Below are 17,369 nucleotides of genomic sequence, written 5' to 3'. Positions count from 1 at the left end.
AGATATAACTTTTATTTTCATTTTTAAAGCTGGCTTTGTGAGCTTGGTACAGAGATGCCTCGTAGCCCAACTTAATGAGGTATTACAACTCTTGAAGTGAAGAGACGGGGAGTTAGGTTTGTGCATATTTTTTTTAAAAATTCAGAAAAGAAGTCTGCTGTTGCCTAGTGAAGGGGTCCAGGAACTACAGAGAGACAGAAATCTAAAAGAGAGTCAGTCATTGTGCATCTGTGTGCCAGAATGTGAAGGTAAGTGTTAAACGGTCCCTAAGAAATCTGGCAAAACTGCTGAAAACTTAGTATAAGGAGCGTTTTTTTTTGTAACATTTGAGTTTCCCTAAATAAAAACCAAAAGAACTGCACAGGCTATAAGTCAGGAACAAAAACAAATTTCCTGGAAAAGCTCAGCAGGTCTAGCAGCATCTGTGAAGAGAAAATCAGAGTTAACGTTTCGGGCCTCTGGAGAAGGGTCACCAAACCCAAAACGTTAACTCTGATTTCTTTTTTCTTTCTCGTCTGTCTTAGCCCCCTCAAAGAGATAACAGCTGAAGATAAAGCAGAACTTTTCTGAAAGGAAGCACTAAAATAAAAGAACTGTAGATACTGAAGATCTGAAACAAACTCAGAAATTTCCCGCAAAACTCAGCAGTTCTGGCAGCATCTGTGGGGAGAAAGTAGAGTTAATATTTTGAGTCCAATAACTCTGGTCTAGTTAGGAATTTCTGGTTTTGTTTTCTGAAAGGAAACTGGTTGTAGTTGTGCTAGTTGGAGCAAGAAGCCTTGGTATGAGATAGTGGTGAATGTTTGCTAAAGCTTTGTAAGGATATTAATGGGGCGAGGACTAGTGAAAGTTTGAATTCTTTTCTGGTGTTTACAATGGAACCTTTACAGTTTTGTAGTTTAGTGTAATAGGCTCATTTTTCTTAATAAATGTTTTATCCTTTGTGTTAAATGTACACCTGCCAGTCTATTGTGAATGTGACAAGTAATTGAACTTGATGGGTTGAAAAAAAATGTTTGGGTTTTACTAAGCATGTGTCAGTTAAAGAAACTGAAATACATTCTGAGCTTATCTCCAAAATTAATCCTTTTATATCAATTACATTTCTCAGTGTTCCTTATTAGAGAAACAGTTGCACACAAAATAAATACCATTTTGGATACGATAGACACATTTGCCTTCCTGTGGTGTTTATTTTCTATTAGTTAACTGTATTGATTAATCTAGCACTTGTTAGAAGTAAGTCTTTTGTATGTGCGCTTGATATTGGAGTTAGTTCTAACATTGGTATTAAAGTGGCAGAAAAATTCTTTAGTGCCTTTTTTTGCTGTCAAGTATGTCAGTTACTTAACCGTTCAGAAAAATGTAACATTTTTGTGACATAAAGTCATAGCTTTTAAATGTAATTTGCAAATTGTTTCATGTCATGGCCTGTGGTCAGTTGATGTATCTGGGTTTTATTGATGTATACCGATACACACAAACAAGATAACAGAAGAAGAGCGATTTCAAGAAATAGACCCACATAACTAATCAGAACCAGAGGATATGACAAGAACTGCCATAGTAAAATTGAACAGGTAAACTTGACTTTGCAGTCCCAAATATTGACGAACAATTATGACCACAGATTGTGGCAATCGAATGTTACGTTTTTGGACAGGAAATATATACATTACACAATAGAAATAAATTTAGCATCCGAAGAATGTTTTAATGATTAAAAATGAAGAATTATTGTGATATACAAATTGCTTAATTTCATGTTCATTCAAAATATATTTAACTGAAATTAAATGTTTGACAATGTATCCATAAATATATAAATGTGAGATACTTAAGCAGAACTGTAGTGTTCAGTTTTTGCATTTATTTTGGAGAGTCACCATATCAAATATCCATCTTATTTGTGCTGTGGAGGGAAGAGCAGAGAAGAGAAATGTTCATTGATCTAAACTTTGATATTCTTAGATTGGCATATTGGAAAGGATTGCATTTTGCTTATCACAGTACTGTAAGCTGCCTCATTGATAATATTTAAGTCCACAAAATGGTCCCTTTTTATCTTTAAGGTGGATTGTAGATAACGCAGAATTGCTTTCTCTGAAAAGTGTAAATTTGGAATCTCCATTCTGTTGAAACCGTACTTCAATATATTCCACAATATTAAGAATCACTGATGTGTGTAAATTTGCTTCATAGAAATTTGATGATGTAATTGCAAATAGGAAAATATACATGATGGAGCATTACAGTGCAATGCATGAAAGGGTTGCTGACACTTTATTACTTTTACCTGATTTAACAATCCTTATTTTTACAAGCTTTGAATGTTGAAAGTTTCCTAAGTAGGCTACCTTTAGAGTTTATTTCACCAGAGAGCCATGAGTGTACCATTGCTTTTGTCAGCTTAAAGTTGGCTTCCACAATTTAGAAAAATCGGCACAACTGAATGGCATACCCTCGGAAGTACAACATGTACACAGCAGTTGCAGGGCATCATTTCCATATTTGTCAACATTTATTATTCTGAATTATCCTAAAGCAGTAGTTTAATTTGCAATGTGGCACATTTTCATGTCATTTTTATGCCCAATCCTGAAGTGGGATTTCCCCCAGTTTCTGAAGGTTCTGAATTGGATACTAACTCTCCTGTGTATGTAATCATTTCCTGCCCCCACCCACCCAACGGAAAACAACTTTGGTCACAATTTGTAACATTACAAAGGATCCTTTCTCGTGTGCGTACCTTTCTCCCAATCCAAATTAACTTGTGTTTTAAAAGTACCCATCAAAATTGAGGTTTTTAGTACTAAGCACAAAAAGAAATTGCAATGCAATAGACATGCAGCTTCGAAAAACTTTGAGTTTAAAAAGTGCAAATTAGACTGCGAATCATTTGTGAACAGCACTAGTGGAATGTCACAACCTTTACAACAGATGTTACTGGTAGCATTGATGTTGGTAATTGATTTTCTAGATTCTTGCCTTTGTAAGTTGATTGAAGCACTTTTATCTCTCCTTTCCTTCGCCAATCCATCTTATACATGACTTGTCGCCAATTTGCCTACTTCACGCTTGCCCCATTCCTTTCTTGTCACACCAGGAAACTGTGATCATGTATCACAATAGAATTTTCTCTGAATAGTTTAATTGCTTCTCACACAAGTTGTCTTAGAAGTAACATTTAAATAAATTGTGGAAAGTTGAAACAAAAAAACACAAACAGATTAAATAAGCCACAGAAATGAATGTTAAATTTTACAAATGTTTCCCCATTGAAACAGTGACTTAGATATGTTATGTTGGAAATGACATTCATTTCCATGCCCTTTTCTTGATATTAATAGAATTTAAATAGTTTTAATTTATCATCTTAGCTGTATCATAAAGATAGATGTCTCCAAAAAGTCATTGCTTCTCCAATTCTCACACTAACAAATGTTGATAATCTATAATCTTTTTTAGTTGTTTGTCATTCACAAGAATAGCTGGACGAATAGATTATGAAGGAAACCATGCTACACTGAGACATTTTCATATTTTTCTTATTTTTGTAAAATGTTTTGCGATACACTTAAATTGTAAACTGTGTCAGTTGCAATGATGGACTGATTTTGAGTGAGACAGTCTGAAGTTTACTAGTCCTGATTTAGTTCCAAGGCCCATTTCAGCTACATATGTTTTTACATATTTTACGGAAATCATTAAATTTATTATAACAAGCACAAAAGAAATAGTACTCAATAACAGCATGAGTCTTACATTTGATGCATTTTAGGTGTGCTAGTTGTAACACTGGTTGACTGGACAATTGTCTTTTGTTCTGTAATGTTCACTGATGTTTCTGTCTTCAGTCTTCCTTTCTGCTGTATGAAACACTAAACCCAGTTTTATTAACCCAGGCTTGCCTAAGTTCACGTTATCTTGAGCTGTAAAAATAACAATAAAACTATGCACTTTTTACTTTTGACGTAGCCGTATGTTTTCTTCCTTACATAAACTGGTTTTAAAAATAACCACAATTAGACAATATAATTTAATTCCTTGATAACACACTATGCAGCTGGAGGGACACAGCAGGCCAAGCAGCATCAGAGGTGCAGGAAAATTGGCATTTCGGGTCAGGAGCCTCCTTCAGAAAATCAGAACCCTCTGGTAATCTCTTTGGCCCTGAAATAAAAACCCCTCTGGTAATCCCTTTTGGCCCTGAAGAAAACCTCTGATGCTGCCTGGCCTGCTGTATTCCTCCAGCTCCACAGCCAGTTATCTCTAACTCCAGCTTCTGTAGTTCTTGATATCTCTAATTTAATTCCTTACTTGCTTAATCAAGTCAACACTATTAATTAGTGAAAAATAACTCAATCCTACATTTGTACCTAATAAGCTATAATCATTACCAGGGATATGTATTTGCTTCTCAGTATAGTTTAAAGTTCAATGAATTAGAATGTCTTTGTGCCCTGAAGGTTTTACTATTTAAACCAGCCTGAAAATACTGAAAACACTGATTTCTTTCAAAATGCCTGCTAGGCAAGGGCTACCCAACAACTTTTAGTGTTAACCTATCTCTAATGATCCTTAGCAACAGGAGACAATGCCATTGTGGAAATATCATTGGACCACTAATCCCATGGTCCAGACCACTGCTCTGGGGTGTTGGTTAAAAGCTGACCACTGCATCTGTTGGAATTTGAATTTAAGTAACAAAAAATTCAGACCAGGAAGCTACTCTCAATCATCACCATAAAACAATCAGTTTATTACTGATTTAAAATCCATCCGGTTCACTAATGCCCTTTTAGGGAAGGAAATCTGCCAGATCTGTCCTGCATGTGATTCCAGATGTACAGTAGTGTTATTTGCTCTTAACTTCCCTTATCAGAGTCACTCAGTTAAAGGGCTGTAAAAGATAGGTAACAAATACTGTCCTTTGCCAAGGTTGCTCACATCAAATGAAGGTTATAAGAAATGAGTGGGATACGTGAATATTTTATGGCCTGGATGTTATTTTCTAAAAAATTTAGAGTACTGTCTGTAAATTATAACTTTGCAAACTATTCAGTATCGATTAATATGTCTGAAATGCATTAACTTCACAGATAAAGAAACAATGAAAGACGAACAAAAACAACAGTGCTGTGTATTTGTAATGCAAGTGGAACTAAATAAAAACTAGAATATGTAATAAGTAGCTACTCTTATAATGAAGACTTGGGTATAAGATGGATTTCTAAGATAATCCAATTAATGCAATTAATTGAGTTTTGACTAAAAGAAGATTGAGAATGGATCTGAGATTCAGAGCAAAACAAAAATAATGCTTCTTTGCCTTCATTATCATCATAATTTTGTTAGTCGTCATTTTCCATAGATTTCAGTTCTACTTGGGGTTACCTCTGTCCCGGGTGATCACCCTTTTCCATGTCTGTCAATTAATCAGAGCAAAATGAAGCATGCATCTTCTAAACAGCAACAATAACTTCAAACTGTTATCTAGCATTTAATTTAGAGATTATTGCCTGTGTGCATTTGGCACATGTGAAAACAATGTTCTTTAAGTGCCTTTCTTTTGTTTGCAAAGTTTTCAACCCCACCAGCTGCATTCAACAAGCTAAAACCTGGATGAGAATTTAATTATTGCATGGCACAAATTACAGGATTGTTTGATACCGTTTACTCAAATATGTCAATATTTTGGTCAGAAGTCCTTTGAGCCATCTTTTTATCTGAGCAGTGCTATATCAATGAAAGTGATTTGAAGTTAAAAGCCTAACTGATGTCATCTTTTGAGATCCCTGAAAAACTTGGTATTGTAATAATTATATTCAAATAAATGGTTTACTGTAACCCTGTCCGTAAGGATGCTGTCTGGTCTGCTGTGATCTCCGTTATTTGCTGGTTTTTCAGTTAAAATAACTCTGGCTGTAAAGTCAGTTTTAAGACAATAGGGTTTCTCTGCTGTCTCCGCTTATAAAAGCAGTAATGAATTATTTTTTTAAATTCTGTAAATTCAAGAAAAATATTGGGATGCTCGGGTTTCCCCATTCCCTTGCACCTTTATTGTTTCAAAACTAAATCCAATCTGATCATGACTCCACTCCATTTTCCCATTTGCAAACTACAACCTTTGAATCCCTTAGGAATCAAGAATTTATCAAACTCGGCCTTAAAAGTATTCAATGATCTCAACCTCCATTGCTGTCTGTGCAAGAGAATTCTACAGATTAATGACCTCATGAAAAAAATTCTGCCTATCTCTCTACATTTGGTGATCATTTATTTTCAAACTGTGTCCCTTAGTTCTTGCTTCCCCTTGAGTGGGAGATATCCTTTCAGCATCCATACAATTTCCTGAGGGAAACTGGATGTTTCAATAAAATTAGCTTTCTTTACCTTCTTTGGCAAGAAAGCCAAAACATTTAAATTTATACATTCATGGGATATTGCCGTTGCTGACAAAGCCAGTATTTATTGCCTATCCATAATAACCCTTAAAGTTAATAATGAGCTGCCTTTTTGAACCACTGCTTTCTGTAGTCCAGTCCATCTGCAATGCTTTTGAGGGAGAATTTCAGAATTTTGACTTGACAACTGAAGGAATGGGAGTATACAGCAATTTTTTTATTGACCAGTACCTCTGAGACCAAGTGTGTACGGTTGATTGAATATTCTGGTTGAATGGGAGGTCCATACAATTCAACTTTGCCTTAAATAATACTTAGCAGCTGAAAGCCTTCTCACTCACACCCTTAACTGACTACTCAGAGATCACGGTAATAAGGAAAACTTCTGGTACTTGAGGTATTGAATATTTGCCAGGTTATTGAGAGTGCTGGTTCATAAGATGCCGTTAAAACAAAGTTTGCTGCAGCCCCAAGTTAGGATGATGTGTGTGACTTGAAGGGCACTTGCATTTAGTGGTTTTCCTGTGCAGCTCCTGCCTTTGTGATTCACCTAGTAGAGGTTGTGAGTTTAGGAACTAACGCCAGAGGATCTTGGTGAGTTGATATCGTGTGCATTGTAAATGGTGTCTGCTGCTGGTACTATGCTTCAATTGTGAAGAAAATGAATGTACAAGGTAGTAAATATGCTGCCACTCAAGTGGGCTACTTTGTATCATTGATTACCATCTACCAACTCCCGTCAGCATTTTGAACAGTATTTCTCCATGTTGAACACCACATGTGAATGCAACAAGGGCACAGAATGTACCCAGGTTGGATGATTTCAATGTTCATGACCAAAACGGGCTCAGTACCACTATTGACCGAGCAGGTTGAGTCCTAAAGGATGTAGCTGGTAGCCTGCACGTGCAGCAAATCATGAAAGACAAATGAGAACGAAAAGTCCACTTGACCTTTTCCTCACCAATCTACTTGGCATAAGATGTATGTGCACCTTGTAGGTGATGGGCAGGGAATGGGGACTGTGTCAGTTACTTGCCACAGAATTCCTAGCCACTAATATATTCTTTATAACGGTAGTATTTAAATAAAAACAAAGTGCTGGAGAAACTCTGCTGATTTGGCAGCATCTGTGGCGAGACAGTTGGTGCTTCTTTGGAGCTCTATTTAAATAGCTGGTCCAGTTCACTTTTTCATTATGGTCTTCCTAAGAATGTTGATAATGGAGCATTTGGTGATTACAATGCCATTAAATGTCGGGGGATGATGGTTAGATTCTCTTGTTAGAAATGGACATGGCATTGAGTGGCATGAATTTTACTTGCCACTTCTTAGCCAAATGCATGTTATACACAGCTTGCTACATACGAGCATTAACTGCTTCAGTGCCTGAGGGATCATGAGTCATGGAAACCATTATGAAACCAACAGTGACTGTCCCTATTTCTGACCTGAGGATGGAGACAGGGCCGTTGAACCAGTGTGGCACTTTGCTACACATAGCTTGGCAACTCAAAAATGACTCACTTATCCCTGTCATTGCTTCCTGTTAATTAGTCAGTCCTCTAACCAATTTAGTATGTTGTCCCTGAACTGAACTGACTTTGTGTAATGACTTTTGATGTAACATCTTATCAAATGCCTTTTAGAATTTTATTTGTTACTTTCTCAAAAACTCTAATAATTTAGTCAAACATTACTTCACTTTCATATAACCATGTGGATTCTGCCTATTGCATGAAGATTTTCAGTGTCCAGCTATAACTATGCCTACAACTGCCGTGAAGTTTAACACACTAGTCTTAGACTTACAATTCCCAGCTTCTCATACATAGAACATAGAACATTACAGCACAGTACAGGCACTTCAGCCCTCGCTGTTGTGCCGACCTGTCATACCAATCTGAAGCCCATCTAACCTACACTATTCCATGCACGTCCATATGCTTGTCCAATGACGACTTAAATTCTCAGTTTATAAAATAAATAAACCATGTTATAATCATTGTTACCCAGAGTCTCATTTGTTATGAGTTCATTAATTTATCCTGGCTCATCACATATAATTAGTTCTAGTGCAGCCAGTTCTCTGAAACACAAGCAGAAATTCCTGGAGAAACGCATCAAGTCTGCCAGCATCTGCGAAGAGAAAACAGTTATGTTGCAAATCCGGTGACTCTCCCTCAGAATTGAAGGTCTGAATTCTCTGCTTTGTCTCCAAAGATACTGAAACTGCTGAGATTCTCTTGCAATTTCTGCTTCTGCGTCAGATTTCTAGCATCTGCAGTTCTTTGCTTATTGGTTCTAGGCTATAGTCCTCTCAGAAATTATGCTGAAAATATCGTGAACTCATCTTCCAGCCTCCTTTTGCCAGTGTGGTTCATCCAATCTGTATGCAACTTAAAATTGCCAGTGATTATTGTGATATTTTTTTTAGTCTCACTTATTTCTTCCTGTATAATCTATTTGAAAGTATAACTAAAAATATAGAGTTCCAAAAAACTATTTGTGTCAGAGATTTGTTTCCTTTTCTTTTTCTTCACCTGAAATAATTCAAAATCCTGATCTTTGGAATTGAGGTCATCTGTCATGATTGTGCTAATGTAACCCTTAATTAACACAGTCTCACCTTTTCCTAACTTACTATATTTCAGAAATGCTAAGCTCCTCTTAATATTCAGGTTCCAGCCCTGGTTGCCTTGTAACATCTCTCTCTAATGGCTGTCAGATCATATTTACATTTGAGGTAATTTTTTTTTGATTTATTACAAATGCTATGTACATCCGGGTTCAGAGCATTTAGCTCTGTCTTTGTATCATTTTTGCAGATTCTCATTGTCTAGTGCAGTTTTAAATTTGTAGGTTTGGTCCATTCCTGCCACACTGCAATTAGCATTAGCTTTATTGTTACCTTGCTGTAATTTTTTCTACCTTTTGTAATTTACCGACATTTCCCTTGCATCATCTGTCACCCCTGCTATTTGTAAATTGAAAAACAACTGCATCTGCAATGCCTGTAGTTTAATGTAGATATCCAGAATTTGCCACTCAAATGGCACTATTATATCCCTGTGTTATACCTTATTAAAAGACTCTGAAATTTTCCCATCCCAGAATGACATTGGCATTGGTGAGTGAGTTGTGGAAAAATGAGCTCTTCAGTGCCAAGAAACAAGCCCAATTTTGCATCAGAGGTTTGACCAACAAGACAAGAATTTAACCACTAAGTGTTGAGAGAGCTAATTGTACGTGTTAACATATCATTGATTACCTATCCTGGCCTCCTTCATATGTAGTTTGTTATTCTCACTAGCGACGGAGAGAAATGTGAAAATCAGCGTGCCAGGTGTCTCCAGCTCAGCATTTGTTCCCTGGGACCTCAACTTTGGTAAGTAATCCCCAACATCCTGGCACAGTTCATGGGTAGTAAATGCCTGCAACCCCAATCCACTGAGGTTGTCAACACTGTGAAAGGCTAGCAATTTCTAAAACTACTACAGAATGTCCATCCTTTCAGTTTACAGCAAGCTCGTGCCAATAGTCACGATTTGAACTTTTTTGCATAGGTGTCCCACATGCCTGACTTGCTGTTTTTAAAGTTCACACATCCTGTTAATGCACAGGATTAAATTTGAGTATATCTCTGGTTGCACAAGGCTCCCTTGCCACTCACTCCCACCTAATTTTTTATTCATGAGTGAGGGAGGGGTGATAAGCAAGCTTTGCGGATGACAAAGATTAGCAGGGTGGTTGATGATGAGGAGGAAGGTGTTAGTTTACAGGAAGATATAATTAAATTGGTCAACTGGGCAGATCAGTAGCAGATGGAATTTAACCCTAATAAATGTAAGATTTGGGAAAGGAAGCAAGACAAGGGAGTACTCGAATAATAAAGGAAGCTTAGAGGAACAGCGATCATGGGGTGCTTGTCAACTGGATCCTGAATGAGACAGGACAGGTTGATTTTATTGCCCTGTGTACTGAAATACAGTGAAAAGTTTTGTTTGTGAGCAGCACAGGGAGATCACAGCAAGCAAAGGTTGTACAGATCCAAAACACTTAGAGGTGTACAGGTAACATTGCAGATTACATTATTTGAGGCGAGAGTCCATTCAACAGTCTGATAATGGCCAGAAAGAACTGTTCCTGGACCACCTCGTGCATGTGTTCAGGCTTTTATCTTCTACCAAACAGAAGAGCTTGTAAGAGGTCATTACCAGCTTGTGATGGGTCTTTGATCATGTTGGCTGCCTTTTCACGGCAGCAAGCTGTGTAAATGGAGTCCGTGGATGGAGTGTTGTCTTCCATGATAGTTTTGGCTGTGCATACCACCTTCTGTAGTTTCTTATGGTCCTGGACAGAGCAGTTGTCATTAACAGACCATTATACTTTCAGTGGAGTGTCTATAGAAGTTGGTGAGGGATGTTATGAATGTGCCAAATTTCCTGAGCTGCCTATGGAAGAAGAGGCGTTGTTGTGCCTTTTTGACTGTTACATCTATGTGGGAAGTCCAGAACGGGTCATCTGTTATAATCAGTCCGAGGAACTTGATGATTTTCACACCTAAACCTCAGTTCCGTTGATGTAGATGGGGGCATGTTCTCCTCTGCTTTTTCTGAACTCTGTGATCAATTCTTTAGTTTTGCTGATGTTGAGAGACAAATTGTTTGTTTGTTTTCATTGCACCAGGCCACCAAGTCCTCTCTCTGCCTTCTCTGATTTGTCGTTGTTAGATATCTGTTCTGCTACGGTGGTGTCATCAGCCAACTTGTAGAAGCTGTTCATTCAGAATTCGACAACACAGTCAAAGGTATACAGGGAGTACAGTAGGGGGCTGAGGACGCATCCGTGGAAGACTCCAGTGTTGAGTGTTATTTTGGAGGAGGAGGTGTTACCTCTCCTCACTGATCCACAGGCCACAGAAAGCTAAAGATCCAATGGCAGAGGGCGAAACTGAGGCCCAGGTCATGCAGTTTTGACATCATTCTGGAGCGGATAATGATTTTGAAGATGAAACTATAGTCAATGATCAGGAGCCTAACATAGGTGTCTTTGTCCAGATATTCCAGGGATGAGTGCAGGGCTACGGTTATGGCCTCCTCTGTGGATCTGTTGTATTGGTAGGCAAACTATAGGGAATCAAGGCAGGATGGGAGACTGGAACTGACGTGGGCCATGACCAGCCTCTTGCAACACTTCATGATTATTGATGTCAGAGCTATTGGGTGATAGTCATTAAGGCACCCTACATGTGTTTTCTTGGGCACGAGGATGATGGTGTTCTTCTTGAAGAAGGTTGTCTTGTAAGAGGGAGAGGTGTAAGACGTTGGTCAATACCTCTGCCAGTTGGTCTGTGTAGGATCAGAGTGCTTGGCCGGGGTCACCGTACGGGCTTGACATCTGACTTCTGAAGTGGTGACACAGGGAATAGGTGTGTCTGGCGCTATTGGAACAGGCGTCACCATGCCAGTATTCTGCTCAAACCAAGCATAGAAAGCAAAAGCATTCAGCATGTCCAGGAGGGTAGTGTCATTGTCCACTATCTTACGCTGTTTCATTTTGTATCCCATAATGTCATTTAGGCCTTGCTGTAGACAGCGGGAGTCTGCTCAGTAGGTCTTGGCCTCTAACTTGGGCCTGCACTGTGTCTTAGCCTCCCTGATGGCTTTGCGGACGTCATATCTGGATTTTCCGTATTGGTCTGGATCACCTGACTTGAATGTCGCACATCTAGCCTTCAGTAAGGAGTGGATTTCCTGTTTCATCTAATCTTTATGGTTGGGGAACACTTGGATTGACTTCTTTTGATTCACAGTCCTCCTTGCATTTGCTAACAAAGTTGGTTCCAGTGATGGCATACTCATCTAGGTTTTCTGCTGAACGCTTGAACATGGTCTTGTCTTTCGAGTCCAAGCAGACCCAGAGACAGTCTTCCACTGCCTCAGACCAGCACTGTACTTTGTTTCATCAAAGAGTCTCCTGTGTCAGCTTCTGTTTGTAAGCTGGGAAGAGGAATACTGTGGTCAGATCGTTTCTCGGGCAGAGAATTGAGCAGTAGGCGTCTTTGGCTATGTAGCATGGTACAGAATGTTCAGTTCTTTGGGGCAGAAGATGTGTTGGTAGTATTTTGGCATCACCTGCATGAGGTTGGCTTGCTTGAAGTCGCCAGCCACAATGAATGGGGCCTAAGGGAATTTTGTCTCTGGAGTGTTTAGGGCATTCTTCATATCCGTCTAGGGTTATATGAAGACTCCTGTCAGCTTGGCAAAGATGAACTTTCATAGGTAGGTAGTAGGGGTGGCATTTAACTAAGGAATCCTAGGCCCAAGGAGCAGTGGCTTGGAAGGGTTGCTATGTCCAAGCACCAGGAAGTATTGATCAAAAAGCATACCTCACTGCCCTTGTCTTGTTCAAGGTTGCTGTGCAGTCCATGTGGTCTAAAGAGAACCTGTCAGCTTGTAGGACACAGTTGGGAGTGGCACGGTTGAGCCAAGTCTCTGCAAAGTAGAGCACACAACAGTCTGTCAGTCCCCACTGGTAGGCAGGTCTCGATCTCAGTTCATCCATTAATAGGGTGGGTAAGAAGGCAAACAGAATGCCGTAACTAATAATTGCAAGCATCAAGTTTAAGAGCTGGGAAGACCTGGGGCTGTACAGAACTTTGAATTTAGGCCACTCCTGGAGTACTGTGCAGTCCTGGTCGCCATTCACCAAGACGTTACCTGGGATGAAACATTTCAGCTATGAAGAGAGGCTGGATAAGCTTGGGTTGTTTTCTTTGGGGCAGCAAAGGTTGAGGGGCACCTGATTAAAGTGTAACAAGATAATGAGGGGCATGGATAAGAGAACAACTGCGTTCAATTCACCCCAGCGACAGGGCAATAACAAAGGGTCTGTATTTTAAAGTGAAAGACAGGAGATTGAGGTAATTTGAGGGAAAATGTTTTCACCCAGAGGCTGGTGGGGTCTGAATGCACTGCCAGGAAGGGTAGTTGAATGAGGAAGTTTCACAAACTTTGAAAAGTACTTGGATGAGCATATAAAGTGTTACAACGTATGGGCCCAGTGTAGGAAAATGGGACTAGTGGAGGTAGTAGTACACTTCTGATGGGAAAGAATTGATGGGCCATAGGGCCTCTTCAATACTGTATGATTCCATGATGGCTGAATAGTTGTCTAAAGTAATCATCATGCAGTTTTCAGGTGAGGTGCTTTTGATACACCTTTTTGTTCCAGAGCTTTTAGAAGAACTGTGTTGTTGGAGGGACTTGTACAAGTTTTTTTTTTCAGTTGGAGAGAAGTAGTGCTGGACCTTGCAAGGAGGATGGTGTGGAGTTGACCTCAATGCAACAAAACTTAGTCTGTCTTAAGAGTCTTTAGGTGTAGTTTCTCAAAGGTTTCCCTACAGTCTGAATTAGACCAATGAGAGTAGAGGGGAAAAAATCTTTTTGAAGAAAAATGCAGAGGGGACACTCAGCAAAATTGCTTCATCCACCTCAAACAGCCCCCCTCATTCTAATCCAGAAATACTATTTGTGGTGGCTATGCTTCACTGAGGATTGTGACCACTGAGCTCTGCCATCTTTACCAGTTGGACTGCAGCCGCAGAACAGGTTAGTAATGATGCTGCGTTGACTATCAAGGCCATCGTGGCTCTCGGTATTTACACATTCCTTGCTGACAACATGGTTGACAGCATCAAAATGTCTCAACCTGTTGTGCTGCATCATGGAGTCGCTAAGGCCCTGAATACATACAGTACTGAGAAGACTCCATTGTTTTTCCCCTAATCATTAATGTAGGCAGAGCAAGCACAGGGCTTTGTCAGGGTAATGAACTTTCCTAATGGATCAAGCGCTAGATACCATATTTTAACATGGAGGTGTGCAGCAACTGTAAAACATTTCACCCCGGGTGTGAAGTTTGTGAGCCACCTGAGATTGTCAGTTATTCTTGCCATCTAAAATACACTGCGCTGAACCAGAGGTGACTGCTTGTGATAGTGACTGCCCCTCCATTGATCATATTGATCGTCATCACAGTCTTATACATAACGCTCATACAATGAAAAAGTTGCCGAAGCAGCTCATTCATCCCATTGTGTCTGGTCTGGTTCACAAAGTATCAACCCAGCTGGTCCCCATTCTCTAGCCCTGTCTTGGTAGCACTGTAAATTCATCACTTTCAAACATATCTCTAGTTCTCTTCTGAAACCTCTTATGGAATCCACCTCCACCACTCTCGCAGGCAGCACGTTCCAAATCCTAAGAACTGAGTGAAGAATTTTCTCCTCCTCATACTCCTGGAAATTTTGTCAATGGCTCCAAACTTTTCTCCCTTAACTATCGCAGCCATCTAGTATGCATCCTGCCCAGGCCTGGACCCTTCTACCTGGAGTGCTTCTAACCATTTGTTCATGGATCATTATACTCTAAGTTGTTCTATGCACATATCTTCAGCTAGGCTGTTGTCACCATCTTCTAATTTGGTAATGACAGAAGAAAAATACAGAAGAAAAAGAGCCATACCTCTTTTCTTCAGTAAGCAGCCCACCCAGCTTGTTCCTTATGGACTCCCCTCTATCCTTCGCTAATCTTTTACTTTAAAATGTTCTTCAAACATATTCACTGCCGTATGTGTTTTTAGCGCAGCTGCTATCTTTTTCTCATGCTTCCTCTTAGCCCTTTCTTATTCCAACCTGCATTTGAGAAGCACTTCCTGATCTCTCACTGTTATTGTGCTGCTATGTATCATATGCCTCCTTTTTCTTCCTTGTTTTCTCACCAATATCCTTAGACACCCATAGCATTTAGCTTCAGTTACCACATATTAATTTCTCATGCTGTGTACCCAGCTTACACCCTATTCAGAGATAATAGGAACTCTTGTAGATGCTGGAGAATCCGAGATAAGGTGTGGAGCCAGATGAACACAGCAGGCCAAGCAGCATCTTAGGAGCAGGAAAGCTGACGTTTCAGGCCTAGACCCTTCATCTAGGCCCTTGTTATCTCTTACATCCTATTCATCTTGTTTAAAAGTCTTCCATTTTTCATCCACTGTTTTATCCAACAAAATGCATTTCCACTCAACCTGCACCAGTTCAAATTTTAGACCCCTAAAATATTCCTGTTTCCAGTTTAGGATCTTAATCCTTGACTGAGTTTTATCCTTTTCCAAATGTTGAACCTTATTATATTATGAATGGTATTCTGGATGTGAGTCAGCTCGCTGAGCTGGAAGGTTAGTTTTCAGACGTTTCATCACCATTCTAGGTAACAACATCAGTGATATCACCAACCCAAGGAAACCTAAACAGATAGATAGAAAGCGGGACATAACACCAGCGCTTCATCGGAGGCTCACTGATGATGTTACCTAGAATTGTGACGAAATGTCTGAAAGCTAACCTTCCAGCTCAGTGAGCAAACCCCCATCCAGAACCTCAACCTGAGCTACAAATCTTCTCAAAACTCGCTAACATGAATGATATTTCTCAATTGCTCCATCATTCTGTTCTCCACTTAGCCTATCTCATTTCCTAGGACCAGATCATGCACAGATTTCCTACGTGGTAGGACTGGAAATGTACTTCTCCAGAAGGTTCTCCTGCCACATGGCAGAAATTTCTCCCCTTCCTTGCTCCATAGTTTACCTTTTCCCTGTCTACGCGAGGTAATTGAAATCACCAAATATCACAAACTTACTTGCCCTGCAAGTTTCCATAATCTGCCTACAAATGCTTTCTTCTACTTCCTCCCCACTATTTGGAAGCCTATAATAAATACCCAAAAAAGTCACTGTTCCCTTCCTATTTCTCAACTCCACCCGTAGAATTCTATTTCAGGAACTGTATCTTGTTCGAGTTAATACGCTATCTTTGACCAAGACTATTTCACCTCCCTTTTCATCAACCCTATTTCTACTAAATCCTTACAATCTGGAATGTTAAGTATCTTGTCCTCTTCTGGTTTGAGCCATGTTTCTGTCAATGCTACAGCATCTTGTTCCCCTACAGCAATTTCTGCTTCCAGTTCCCAATTTTGTTCTATATTCTCTACATTTAAGTATTATTTAATACTGCCTTTTATCTCTCTCTCGTCCATTTACAAGGTGACTTTTTTTATTCACTGTCATCACTCACTCCTTTCCTGTTTCTCCTCAGCTCTCTCATGTCCTCATTGATACTTCCAAGCTAGCTCATTAGTGAGCCCTGCCTTGTAAGTTTAAATCTATGCACACTATACTGTTTATACTCTTAACTAGAAGATTGTTCGAGAGGTGGTAATGCAAAGATTGTAACAGACAGTGCTCCTCACTATCCAACCCAAACTCTGGCTTTGCTCTGTAGTTGAATCCTTCGTGATTATCAAATGCACAAGACGAGGAGAAACCCACCGACACTTAAACGGTATCCTTACCGAAATAAAATTCACAAAAGAAGACAAGAGCAACAACTGACTGTCCTTCCTGGACACAATGGTAGAATGCAAGGACAACGGGGAATTCTAGACTAGCATCCATAGAAAGACAGCACATACGGACCAGATAATTAATTACCCCAGCAACCACCCTAACACCCATAAACAGAGCTACATCAACCTTATTCAAATGAGCTGCAACACACCGTAGCAACCCGGAATTGTGCAAAGCAGAAGAGGAGCATTTGTATAGAGTTTTTAAAAAGGAATATGTACCCAAAAAGCACAATTTGCTGTTACCACTGTGACAGACTACACCATGAAGACACAACATGGCCAGACACACTAACCCTACCATATGTCAGAAACAGATTAGAGATGACCATGACTACTCAAACCCCAAAGTATCACACTAGTCCACAAACCAACAACCACCCTGCGACAGCTACTGACCAACGTAAAGGATCAGGTACCCACAACCAATAAACTAATGTAATAAAAAAAATGCTGTGCGAGGACTGAGAGAAGCATTACACAGGCCAAA

At 39.6% G+C, this 17,369-nt stretch overlaps 1 protein-coding gene across 4 annotated transcripts in view; it reads left to right on the top strand.

Moving 5' to 3' along the window:
- Positions 1–17,369, top strand: part of phf14 (PHD finger protein 14) — a 247,953-nt gene that overhangs the window by 137,504 nt on the left and 93,080 nt on the right. Inside the window, exon 17 of one of the 4 annotated variants that reach the window (XM_059654957.1) lies at positions 9,062–9,140. The exons of the other annotated variants lie outside the window; for them this stretch is intronic. Within the exon in view, the coding sequence (XP_059510940.1) occupies positions 9,062–9,125 (64 nt within the window). The 3' untranslated portion in view covers positions 9,126–9,140. Of the gene's footprint in view, positions 1–9,061; positions 9,141–17,369 lie in introns of those variants that run through there. 4 annotated transcript variants of the gene reach the window in all.

Source organism: Stegostoma tigrinum, chromosome 2, assembly GCF_030684315.1.
Source record: "Stegostoma tigrinum isolate sSteTig4 chromosome 2, sSteTig4.hap1, whole genome shotgun sequence".
Classification (NCBI taxonomy): domain Eukaryota; kingdom Metazoa; phylum Chordata; class Chondrichthyes; order Orectolobiformes; family Stegostomatidae; genus Stegostoma; species Stegostoma tigrinum.
The sequence above is the reverse complement of the archived record's forward strand: the minus strand, read 5'-3'. Positions and strand labels throughout refer to the sequence as shown.